The sequence below is a fragment of the Chiloscyllium punctatum genome, chromosome 7, assembly GCF_047496795.1.
Source record: "Chiloscyllium punctatum isolate Juve2018m chromosome 7, sChiPun1.3, whole genome shotgun sequence".
NCBI classification, from domain to species: domain Eukaryota; kingdom Metazoa; phylum Chordata; class Chondrichthyes; order Orectolobiformes; family Hemiscylliidae; genus Chiloscyllium; species Chiloscyllium punctatum.
Window position 1 is genome coordinate 109,262,294 of NC_092745.1, and position 13,503 is coordinate 109,275,796.

General features: G+C 39.1%; 1 protein-coding gene across 2 annotated transcripts in view; it reads right to left on the reverse strand.

Moving 5' to 3' along the window:
• Positions 1 to 13,503, reverse strand: part of agla (amylo-alpha-1, 6-glucosidase, 4-alpha-glucanotransferase a) — a 93,693-nt gene that overhangs the window by 55,316 nt on the left and 24,874 nt on the right. For both annotated transcript variants that reach the window (XM_072574573.1, XM_072574574.1), the window contains exons 5-10: positions 12,978 to 13,181; positions 8,425 to 8,606; positions 5,371 to 5,482; positions 3,464 to 3,581; positions 1,498 to 1,600; positions 1,300 to 1,397 (exon numbers count right to left, since the gene is read on the reverse strand). In XM_072574573.1, coding sequence (XP_072430674.1) covers positions 1,300 to 1,397; positions 1,498 to 1,600; positions 3,464 to 3,581; positions 5,371 to 5,482; positions 8,425 to 8,606; positions 12,978 to 13,181 — 817 coding nt within the window. The remainder of the gene's footprint in view (positions 1 to 1,299; positions 1,398 to 1,497; positions 1,601 to 3,463; positions 3,582 to 5,370; positions 5,483 to 8,424; positions 8,607 to 12,977; positions 13,182 to 13,503) is intronic.

The window sequence follows — 13,503 nt, forward strand, 5'->3', positions numbered from 1 at the left end:
TTAGGATTAATCCTTGGCACAACATCGCGGGCCAAAAGGAATGTTCTGTGCTGTACTTTTCTATGTTCTAAGACTCCTCGAGGAGCTGCCAGCTCAATTGACTAGACAGCTAGTGTGGATCAGATTGATGCCAACAGCATTGGGTTTGATCTCTGTTAGGACTGGGATGGATTTGAAACCTGGCTCCTCATTCTAGCACTGGTGTTGTGGGTCAGAGGAAAATGTTGACCCATTTATTTGAAAAATAAATATTAGGATGCAGACTGACAAACATCATGGGAACAGCCTAAACACTTGCACTGCAAAAAGGTCCTAGTTTACTGCTCCACTTTATCAGGCTAAGATTGTGGATTTGCAACTTAACAAGTCGTCAAGAGGACAGCGTAAAATATTGTGCAAGTACTCTGTAACTCAGTGGCTCCTGCTGCTCTCCAAAACTGCAGTGCCTGCTACTTGCCAGTATATTATGATACTCTACAAGTTAGAAAAAGCAATGATAAACATGAACATTCCCAAAATTCTTGAAATATTTCAAAATCAAAAAGTAGCATCAAGAATGGTGCAGCCATCCTGGGAAAGAGCAGTTAAGATTTGTGTGGTTTTTGAGAGAAAACTCCATCATGAGATTTGCACATTGCTGGAAAAGCCAGCATATTTTGCCCATTCCCAATTACCCTCGAATAGGGTGGGTTGCTAGACATTTCAGAAGCCAATTATGAGTCAACTACGTTACTGTGGATTTGTCAGCAGATGTAGGCCAGACTAGGAAACAATGCTAGGTTGCTTTATACAAGGAACTTCAATGAGCTTGATGGGCCTTTTAAAACAATCAATGTTACTATCATGGTAACTATTATGGCAACTAACTTTATGTTCATTACTAGTCAACATCTCCCGCAAAATAATGGGTAACAATCGTGTGCTGGATGTGGCATAAAGTACAACTCACTGGCAGAGATCATGAACTTTAACTTGCTTAAAGACATCAAGCAGTGTTCAATTAAATTCACGCAGAGCATGAACAATACAGCCCCATGTTTCATGAATGGGTGACAAGAATCACTCCAGATTACAATTGTGCACTTGAGACCCAGACCATGAAATCACATCACTTATCATATCAGCATTCTCGTTAAAGTCTGTTGTGAGAGGTCCCTCATTTCTCCACACAGCATCTCAGGCAACCATGGAATGGACAGTCAAATTATGGATTACAAGTTTATCTTGGCATACAAACGTTGCTCTTCAAGGAAACTGACATACTAAGTATGCTTAGGTTTAGTGGGGTTTTCACTGTACCTTGTCACTAGAGGATTTTTTAATGTTACAGGTCCAAGTTTAGGGCCATAGTCTGCCAGGCGCTCGTAACTTACAGTCCCCAAAATGCAGTTCACAGCCTGAAAGCACATGACACTGCATTAAATTTCTTGACAGTAATAAAGTCAGCTGATTTAAAAATTCACTCGGTGACAGGAGTAAAACTGAAATAAAACCTGCCTGCTCCTGATGCCAATGTATTTCCTGATAACGTTCCAGGTTTAACTCTTCCAGTCTTTGACGGACCCAGTTACAGCATTCTTCTATTTCTTTAGGACTGTTACTATGGAAAGAAAATACAAAAGAAAACGTGAACAATTTATGGCTCACAGAAAGCAACTTGGTAATAAGTGAATTTGTAATTCCATAGCATCTTTCATGACAGCCAATGAAGTATTTTGAAATGTAGTCACTGTTACAAGGTAGGGAACAGCAGGATCCTCCAAATAGCAGTAAAAGACCTAAAATAGCTAAAAGAGCCAAAGACTTTTTTTTGATATTCTGACCAGGACAACAAAATAAATTACTTGACCCTTTTTCACTTATTGCTGTATAATTTTTCCTGGTTCAGCAGAGAAGGCAAATGGATGTCTTGGATCCCAGCATATTTGCATCTTTTATCTTTAAACATGCCATTTTTTTACTATCCAACATTTCTTACGGGTGCCACGACTTTCAACACCTTACAGTATGACAATTCTTCATTACGGGCATCCATAAACATGGTCAACGACTGCTGGAACATTTTAAAAGACAAATCGCCTGTTTTCACAACAGAGGGGATTAAGGCAGTTATCGTGGTTGTGGTGAGAAGGTTATGAAATATTGGGTGGAATCAACAAGTTAAAGAGTTAGTATGAAAGGGTATAACGTTTTGAAAGTCAGTACACATGTTAGGCTAAATGAAATACATCTGAAACTGTTAAGATTCTGATCATCATTTTAACCCTCTCTACCTAAAGGTATAGCGGAGGTCTGTTAGCTGTATCATTATTTGAGAGATAGTAAGAGGCAGCATTGGTAATTACAGGCCAGTCTAACTTTGGTGAAAAACTAATTTAAAAAATAGCTTTTACTACAGTTAAAAAATTAACTTACTGGATTTTACAAGACTAATATTGTAAGAGTAAAAGTTCACATAAATCACTGACTTCTAATTTATTTCTAGCTGCCAGACCTTCAACAGTATATCCTTTACAGGAGTCAGGTATAATACTGGCAGGGTGCATGTGTGGACATCAGAAGCTGCTCTCAGATTCGCTGAGTAATGATGACAAATGCCATAAGCTTCATTATGGATATGGATAGTTTGGCAGCTCAGAAAAAATGTGTGTTATTAAACAAAAATTAATCTCAACTGTATGTACTCAAATACATTGCAATGCACATACATTTATTTGTTGAAACAAATACCGAAAAGGCTCACCTTAAAAACCCTTTAAAATTATAAGCTGCAAAAATTAAATATCACACATGGGGACTCTTGTGGCACAGTAGCAGCATCCCTATCTTTGATCCAGGAGTCCCAGTTTCAAATCCCATCTACTTGATTCGAAAATATCTTAACTACTGCACATGGAGTTGCACATAGGAGGTTCCACTTAATAAGGTGGTTCATGGACTCCCAGGCTATCTATGTTTTCTGCAGCCTTGAGAAGTCTGTTCAATATATACTGTTGGCTTTGAGGGGAATGCTCTTCAAATTTTGTTTACAGTTCAGCACTATGTTCTTGATCTTTGTCTACCTGGTGCAGGGGGCTGGTGGGCAAGCAAAGCATTGGGCTTCCTAGTAAGTGTGCTCCAGAGCCTGGCCAGGATGACCACAGACTGGTTCAGGCAGCAGGTGGTTGAGGGGGTTTGTTTGGGCTGACTTCCTGCCCCTCATTTATTGATGTGTCCATGCCTGGTGCATTTGAGAGAGGACCCTTATGCCCATTAGAGACTTTCTGTGGCTGGTGGCTGCTGTGTGGACTGGAGTGCATGACTGGCCTGAAAATGAAATCTTAATTTAAATTTTATGTTGACATTAATTGCTTTCATTAATTTAAATTTAAACAGTTTTTAAAAACACTAAACTGCAGAATCAACAATCTACTTCTCCCTATTTATTGTCTATTTATATTAAAGTAAATTTTGTATAACTTACCCATGAGGCACAAACAACTTCAGTAATGTGCTTATGTTAATTGCACACCCAAATCTCTTAAATTCAGGATCCTGAATAACCTTAAGAGGCTGCTTGGTGTCACATTTTTTCTTCTCACCTTAAATAGAAATAAAATAAACTTCTACAATTGTTAGCCTTAGAAACACAAGGATTAAAAAAAACTCAGAAACTTTTTAAAATGCAAATATTCTCAATACATCATGGTAAATAATTTTTGCGGCATTCAAAATTCATGGGGGCAGCAGGCAAATTCTCCCCAGAACTTTATTCGCTCATGGGGCAAGCCTGAGAAAATGCATCGCTGTGAACAGAACGTAAGGAGGACTTGCTCCTCCAACTACAGGCTTATTCTACTCACCTTTGAACTTGCCCAGAATAAATGTGGAAGAGAAACAACCTGTTGAGCAGCTAGTTAAGTGTGTGTCAATAGTGAAAAGGTTGTTATGCAGACTCTGTTGTTGAATGGCCTTCTTCTGCACCATTTATCTCTCCACTCCCCCCCACCACACATACACAGACATTTATCTCTCCACTCTAGAGCTTCCTGCCTCTATTCCTGATGAAGAGCTTTTGCCCAAAACATCGATTTTCCTGCTTCTTGGATGCTGCCTGGCCTGCTGTGCTTTTCCAGCACCACTCTGATCTAAACCCTCCTTCTGCACCATAACTAATCTGGGGCAACTAAGCATAGGAGGGGGCCGAAATCCAGCAGCTACCTATCCTACTGGGTCTTGGAGGAGTTCAGAGAGGGGGAGGGAGAGGGAGAGAGGGGCGGACAGAGAGAGTGAGAGAGAGAGAGAGAAAGAGAAAGGCAGAAAGAGGCAGAGGGAGGAAGAAAGAGACAGAGGGAGGCAGAAAGAAGTGGGGGAACAGAGGCAGAAAGAGACACAGAGATGGAGAGGCAGAGAAAGAGACAGAAGGCAGACAGGCCACTAGGGGGCTGGGCAAAGGAGAGAGGGAAGCTGTCAGGGGAATGTGAGAGACATTGCAAACAAGGTGCTGCAAGGAAAATAAAATTTCAAAATTGTCAACAAAGAAATGCTCATCTACGTAGGAGTACTGAAATCAATGAGTTCAGGAATGCCTGCAAACAAATCTGGTGTCCCATAATTAAGGCTGTTTATGTTGAGCAGCTACTTTACGGAGAAATATGTACTGAATGCTATTATAATGAACACTGAATTAATACAATTAATTTACAAGATACAGTAAAAAGAAAGGAGCAACTGTTTGGTTAAAATATCCGAGCTTTGTGCATGCAATGAAAATATACCAATTCATCTCACCAAGCTGAATCATGTTTGTGAGATACAGCTATTTTGCACAAAAGAAATCGTTGCTAACTTTTGCCTTTTGTCTTGTGCCATTTTTAAATCCCATGGTATTTAAGGAATTTAAGCCTCCCTTATATATTATGGCTTTAAGTTTGATGGAAATTTGATAACTGAAGATATTGACATATTCTTCAAATTCTACTGCCACGTGTAGTGATTATAACAAGAGCAGCCAGCTGGACATCATAGAATACACGTTCCTTGATTGGGACTGTTAATCCGGTCCAATCAGGGAGCCCTGGCTGTCAGATTAGAACAGGCATATCAGATATACTGTTCACTGAGAGTGGGATGTCAGGGAGCTGGATCAGTGTCAAGGACTCTCCACGTTTAGGAAAAGAATGACAGAATACCAGCCTCTGTGGAAGTAGTTCACCATGCAAGTCCAAATATTCTATACCTCAACAATTACAAAGGTCATGTGACTGAATTATCTAATAATTGTGTTAGTGACAATGAAAACCAGTAATAAGGCACCTGAAAATCAAGACTCCCAAACAATCTCAAAAGCAATTCAAAATGAAAAATTATTGTGTGCCAAAAGTAGTGTACCATATTGTAGTGCATTCTGGAAGTCAGACACAAATTTGTCAACATTAATTTGATAGAATTCCCAAAGCCGCAGTTTAGGAAAGATGTCCTCCCACATGATTGTGCGAAGATTCTGTCAAAAGAATAAAACAGAGTTACCTTCCATCACAGATTTACTTGTTTCTGTGAAATTTTAATCCAACTTGCCCTTGCTAGCATCTGTTTACTGCATGAACCTCCTGTCATTTCTTTAAGGCCCAACTATCACAAATATGCTGCTGTTCTCTCTCGGCTCACAAATGTATGTTGCCTCACCTTAAATGCATCAATGTCATTTCCCAAAACTACTCTGCTGCAAGGCATTGTGGGGGGGAGAACCAGCCAGTGGCTGGGGTACACATTGGGACCAATGACATAGGTAGGAAGAGGGATGAGGTCCTGAAGGCTGAATTTTGGGAGTTAACAGCCAGATTGAAATCCAGGATCTCAAAAAGGTAGTAATCTCTGGATTACTATCTGTGCCATGTGCTAATGAGGGTGCAGCATAAGATAAGGATACAGGGCATTATGGGTAATGTAGTAGCATGATTAGAAAATTGGTTAAGTAACTGAAAGCAAAGAGTAGACATAAATGGGTGTTTTTCTGGTTGGCGGTGGCTGGTGGTGTGCCTCAAGGATCAGTGTTGGGGGCTGCAATGAATTACAATTTACATAGATGTTTTCGAATTGGGGACCAAGTGCAGTGTGTCAAAGTTTGCAGATGACATTAAAATGAGTGATAGTGCAAAGTATGCATAGGTTAAATGAGTTGGCAAGGTTCTGGCAGATGAAGTACAATGTTGGTACATTTGAGGTCATCCATTTCGGTAGGAATAACAGCAAAGTAGATTCTTTGCCAGTGTTGGTGGTGGAAGCAGAGTCATTAAGGACATTTAAGTGACTGCTGGACAGGCACATGGAGAGCAGCGAGTTAAGTTATTATATTTTACATTAGGATTAAACCTCGGCACAACATCGTGGGCCAAAGGGCCAGTTCTGTGCTGTACTTTTCTATTATTTAAATGGTGAAAAATTGCAGCATGCTGCTGTGTAGAAGGACCTGGGTATCCCTGTGCATGAACTACAAAAGGTTGGTTTGCAGGAGCATCAGATAATTAAGGTGGCAAGTGGAATATTGTCCTTTATTGCTAGAAGAATGGAGTTTAAAAATAGGGAGGTTATGCTGCAGCTGTGTCGGGTTTTGATGAAGTCACACCAGGAGTATTGTGTGCAATTTTAATCTCATTACATGAGAAAGGATGTACTAGCACTGAAAGGAGTGCAGAGGAGATTCAATAGGTTGATACCAGAATTGAAAGGGTTGGCTTATAAAGAGAGATCAAGTAGGCTGGGACTGTACTCATTGGAATTTAGGAGAATGAGGGTGATCATATAGAAACATATAAAATTATGATGGGGAATAGATAAAGTAGACGCAGAGAGGTTGTTCCTAGCGGGTGAAACTAGAACTTAGAGCTTAGATCAGAGTGGTGCTGGAAAAGCACAGCAGGTTCAACCTGGATAAATGTGAAGTGATGCATTTTGGAAGGTCAAACTTGAAAGTTGAGGGCAGGATTCTTGGCAGTGTGGAGGAACAGTGGGATCTTGGTGTGCAGGTACATAGATCCCTTAAAATTGCCACCCAGGTGGACAGGGTTGTTAAGAAAGCATATGGTGTTTTGGCTTTCATTAACAGGGGGATTGAGTTTAAGAGCCGTGAGGTCTTGTTGCAGCTCTATAAAACTTTGGTTAGACCACACTTGGAATACTGTGTCCAGTTCTGGTCGCCCTATTATAGGAAAGATGTGGATGCTTTGGAGAGGGTTCAGAGGAGGTTTACCAGGATGCTACCTGGAATGGAGGGCTTATCTTACAAAGAGAGGCTGACTGAGCTCGGACATTTTTCATTGGAAAAAAGAACGAAGAGAGGGGACCTAATTGAGGTATACAAGATAATGAGAGGCATAGATAGTGTTGATAGCCAGAGACTTTTTCCCAGGGCAGAAATTGTTAACACAAGGGGTCATATTTTAAGCTGTTTGGTGGAAAGTATAGAGGGGATGTCCGAGGCGGGTTCTTTATGCAGAGAGTTGAGAGAGCATGGAATGCGTTGCCAGGAGCAGTTGTGGAAGCGAGGTCATTTGGGATATTTAAAAGACTGCTGGACATGCATATGGTCACAGAACTTTGAGGGTGCGTACATTAGGTTTACCTTACATGAGGATCAATGATCGGCACAACATCGTGGGCGAAGGGCCTGTTCTGTGCTGTACTGTTCAATGTTCTAAGTTCTAGGTCAGGCAGCATCCAAGGAACAGGAAAATCGATGTTCGAGCAAAATCCCTTCATCAGGAATGGCTAGAACTTTGAGGGCTTAGTAAGAGGAGCAGATTTAGGACTGAGTTGAGGAAGAATTCCTTCACCCAAAGGGTTGTGAATTGTGGTATTCCCTGCCTAGTTAAGCAGTTGAAGCTACCTCGTTGAATGTTTATAAGGCAAAGGTAGGTAGATTTTTGAACAGTAAATGAATCAAGGATTATGGTGAGCAGGCAGGTAAGTACAGCTCAGTCCGCAAATAGATCAGCCATGATCTTATTGCATTGCGGAGCAGGCTCAATGGGTTCAGATGGCCTATTCCTGCTTCTATTTCTTATGTTCTTATTCACTCATGTGATAGAGTGCTGCATTCATAACAATTCTCCAGGCAAGGAAATTTCCCATGTATACAAATGCAAATAATACTTACACAAAGTGAGTTAGCTGATCTCAACCGTAACTGGGATACTAAAAGGTTATAGCACTCTTAGGCTAAGGAGTATCATCAATAACAAAAAATGGCCAGGCTTGTCTTCCCACCAACTGCTGTCCTTGCCCTCCTTCTATAAATGAGGGCAATCCAAGTCAATGACTTGGTTGACTTCCAGCATCCATTTCGTTTTGTAGTTCTCCCCGCCCCTAGTATTGCAGCTCACACCTTTCTGAAGAGATATTCGGAGGGAAAAAAGGTTGCTTTGAGTATAATTGCCTTGTGCTTACATTAAGTTGGTCTCCAGTTTCAATTCGAGCAGGCAATCCTCTATCCTGATATTTCCCTTTGGCCACATCACAAGTAAAATGCCACAAGGCTCGATCTAAAAGCCAGGCTGGTTTCAGATGAGGGGAGTTTAAGACGTTGTAGGAACATTCTGGGTGCTTCTTCAGCCAGCCACTGTTGGCAGCTAGTGAGCAAATGGGAAGAAAAAATTAGAAGCAAACATTCACTATCCCTTACAAAACTTATAGTTGTAAAAAGGTAGACATCAGCTAGACCTTCATTCATAATGCACTAACTCTGCTATGTTCTATTTCAGAGCAAAATATTGCAAAACCTTTGTAAAATTAAATGAGCTACACCAATTACAAATAACAATTTAACCATAACCTGTTCTCCATACTTGAGATATTTCAACCTATTTCATTAAATCTTCTTGGAATATTTTGAGCCCACATTTATTTTCCTTTGTATTTAGCTCACTAAAATTACAGAAAGGAAAGGAATAAATTGCTGCCTTGAATGCCAAAATTAGGATGATTATTTTTGTTTGACAGAACCTTCACAATCCAATAGCTTCTTTGTTAAAAAAATGCAAATGATTCGATGTCTATTCTGTTTTCTGGTAGTTGATAATGATAACCTCATACTCTTACACAGGGGAATTTTCACAGGAGGTGCACAGTTAATGCAGGACTTAGAAACTTTATTTCAATAAATGCATTAGTTGTAGAAAGAGAGGAATATTTGAATATAGGACAGGCACTTCCCTGCAAATATAGAGTAGCTCAGTTGGTTGGATGACTAGTTTACGATGCAGATTGATGCCAAAAATTATGGGCTGTTTTGTTTTGCACTGATTACTCGTTAGGACATGAAAAGAATACCAAGGTAAAGGAGAACAAAATGTATGAGAGAGTGTTGATTAATTAAGTATCTACTCTGATCGATAGAAACTTGCCATGGAGAATGCACCAGTTAAATAAGAACTAACAGGTGAACAACCAAGCTTTGTTTGTATCTAAACCAGACAGATTAAATTGACTTTGCCATAACACTGTCCTGAGCAACGCCCCAGGTAATGGCTACAGTCTGTTTTGTTAAGTGTGAACAACATTAAATATATGAATGCGCTGGCTGGCTACAGAGTTCAAGGTCCTCTGTCTTAATATATGTAGCTTCCACGATGTCAAAGCTACATGGCAAGCCCAACTGAATTTTAAACTGGTTGTTAAGTGTAATTCTTAGCACGTTCAGAAATATTCAGATGTTGGATCACATCCCGTGTCAGACTCTGTTTTGATAGTGGTGCATTTTTCATAGCAACGCCTCTATGAACCACAGTTCACTCTCCAGCCTATAAACCCTGATAGGGTGCTTCTCAAACACTAGAAAGGTTGGCTCCCATTTACACTGGTGTATTCACAAATAGGAGTTAGAGAGATATCTACAGCCATTCCACCCATCATGTCTGCACCAGTCAAAAACAACCACCTAATTGTTCTAAACTAATTTTCCAGCACTTGGCCCAAAGCCTTGTATGCGTTTGCATATCTAATTACTTATAGAGTCATACAGCACAGGAGGAGACCCTTCAGTCCACCTTCTTCAATGTTACAAGATTTTCTGCCTCTACCACCCTTGCAAGTGAGTCCCAGGTCTCCAGCATCATCTGGGAGAAAAAAAGTTTCCTCACATCTGCTCTAATTCTTCTGACCCTTCCCTTAAATTTATGCCCACGATGTACCCAAGGCAAAAATGCATCAATCTTTTGTTACCCAGTAATACTTAAGCATATTAGAAACAATAATATAAATCTGCTAACAGATTGAATTAAAAAGTCAGTAACTCTCGGTACTGTGCATTAATGTTACATAACCCTTATCTTCAAGGTTACTATATACGATTAATATATTAAGTGAAGAATAAGACTCCTCAAAATATCAAACTACAAATGCTTCCTATAGAATTCAAAGTTAAAAATCACACAACACCAGGTTACAGTCCAACAGGTTTATTTGGAAGCCCTAGCTTTCAGAGAACTGCTTCTTCATCAGGTACTTGTGGACTAGAACAAAGAATAATATTTCAGTTGAAAATAAACTGCCTAATTGCACAACTAACTTAATTCTTTATCGCGCAGCCAGTTCTAACTTGACATTTCAAAAGCAGTGTCAAATGCTCAGCACCCTGACCTTTACAAAAATAAATAAGGCTCGTCATCATGAATGTTGAATCTCAAACATCACCCAGTGTACACTGCTGCTAATCAGTCATTACTCTTTAAATAGATGACATTCCACCTTTGACATTTTTAAACCTTCTCCTGCACATGGCTATTTCAAATCAGATTATGAAAATACAAGGTTGAAGAGCGCCTTTAGTACACTTATGATGAAATGGTTTTGAATGTTTCACTAGTTTCAAAGAATTCAGAAAATAGTGACGTTACGACCACTCACCCTAAATTAACTCAGCAACCAGTCTCAAATGTATAATGTTGTTTATCATTTTTGATTGAATGCAACTTAATCAAAAGCAGCAATCTCTTGGACTGACAGTATAAACAGACTAAATCAGTTAATTTAATTAAGTTGCAGAAAGTTGCAGCTTTAACAGGATTTAGTGGAAATTTGTAAGTGGGTATACTTATGCAACAGCTCAACACATTAAAGTAACAAAACAATTGGATGGAATCACAAAACAGTTGATAAACTGGCTGAAGAAGCAACTGTTTATTTATTTAGTTGCTCAAGCTATGTGATTTCCACACTGACTCATTAACAGAATTTTTACCTTTAATTGGAAGATTATGGTTTCAAGCCCCACTCCAAAACTTGAGCACATTGTATTTCCACATGTACTCACTCTCCAATGGACAGACATAATTCCAAGAAGCTGCTTGAGATCTTGCCAAGTGAAAATTGTCAACCATGTTTCTAATCTTGCTCCTAATTGATATATTTGTTATATTCATATGTCTCCTTCATTAAAACAATCGAACTTCCCAGGACAATTTATGCCTAATGTTGTCCTAAAGTTATGAAATAAACAAATAAATGCAAGTCTTACTTTCAGATTGCAAACGCTATCAAATGAAGGTGTGAAGGCAATACAATGAACTACAAACTTTGGATTTTTGCAGTGCAACTTTATTCTAGATCTAAAAACCAGAACTAGTACAAAAAAAACTCTTCATAATTAATTTTGAAATATCTAAATTGTAAATACAATGAGACTTAAATTTTTTTTTAGGGAAAAGGTTTGTTTAAGTTCCAAAAATTATAAAAAGAAAGGTTTCCAATAATAGCTTCAAATAGTAGGTTTTTAAGTCCAGGACTTGAGTATTGTTGAAAAAAAAGTATTTGTCAAGTTCTTTTATCCTGCACTCATCAGAACAATGTCTTGAGCAATCAACCTTTCCGGTTAAAACTTTAAACACAGCTTGGCAGCTGTCAGTTATCAATAACTAGTGCATTCACCATGGCAACACCACGATCTATCACTTACCAACCAACCAATCAACACTCTCCTCTCTCAGCATAAATGTTGTTTAACTTTTAAATTTCTTGCTGATTTTGCATAATCAGCTCAAGATAAAAATCTTTAACAAAACAAGTCTTATTTCAGCAATATTGTTAGTTTCTGTGGATTAGACATACAAATGATGCTTTAAAAATATAAGAAGATAGAATGACATCAAGTGACAACTTTTTCCAATAAACATAGATGTACAATACAAAAAACTTAAATGTTTAAATCTGAAATAAAAACAAAGTATTGGAGAAACTCAGCAGGTCTGGCAGCATCTATTAGAGATAGAAACAGAGTTATTATTTCAAGTCCAGTATGACTCTTCATCGGAACTCTCAATTCTCAGTTCCTTTATCTGGCTTAAGGCCGTAAGACATAAGAGCAGAAATTAGGCCATTCCGTCTATTGGATCGGTTCTGCTATTCGATCATGGCTGATGGGTTTTTCAATCCCATTTTTCCACTTTCTCCCCTTAACCTTTGATCCCCTTGGCAATTAAGAACTTAGCTATCTGTGGTTAACCATGATTAATAATTTTGAAATGCAAATTATAACTCAGTCCTCTTGCAAAATAATAAATCAGTGCTGATGACATCCAGCTTTACCTTAGTGCTATTTTCTCAAAATGCTCCACCGTTACTAAATTACCACTTCCTCTAACATTCAGTATCGCATGAGCAGAAATGTCCTCCAATTAAATAATGGGAAGACTGCAACCAATACTTTCAGTCCTTGCATCAGACTCCATTCCCGAGCTAATAATTCCTTCCCTTTTTCCCAAGCAAAAGTCAGAGATGGAATCAGTCTGTCACAACTTTGGGTGTCCAAATTTGATTCCAAGGTGAGCTTGTGACCTCATCTTCAAGCCAACACTAACCCTGGCAATTCCACCAATCTGCCCCATCTCAGCTCATCTGCTGCTGAAAACCCATTTATGCATGTTATTTTCAGACTTCACCATTCCCTCAACCTGACACAAGTGTGGCTATCATAATAATATTGGAAATTCTTCTTAATTTAGTACCTGTATGGTTGTAGACCACATCTGTTATGCAGAGCATGTTCCACTCCTTTTTCAACTTCTCCACTAACCTCGCAACATCATTCCAAGTGTGAATTTTTTCAGGCCGAGAAAAATCAGGGTTTAGTTCCAACTGGTCTGCTAAGGAATAGCATGATCTGGACATTCCAAGAGTTTGTAATGGAGTAAAGTGTATCATATTATAGCCTATTAAAAAGAACAAATAGAAGTTATTGCTTATTTCTGTTCAAATAAATTAATGCAGGACTTCAGCCAGTAATATAATTTTATAACTAAGAACAAAGAACAAAGAGAACAAAAAAAATTTACAGCTCAGGAACAGGCCCTTCGGCCACCCCCCCAGCCTGAGCCGATCAAAATGTACTGTTTAAACCTGTCGGTTAATTCCTAAGCATCTGTATCCCTCTACTCCCCACCTACTAATGCTTTTATCCAGACGCATCTTAAATAAATCTACCATACCACTTCTGCTAGCAACACATTCCAAACGGCCACCACCCTCTGTGTG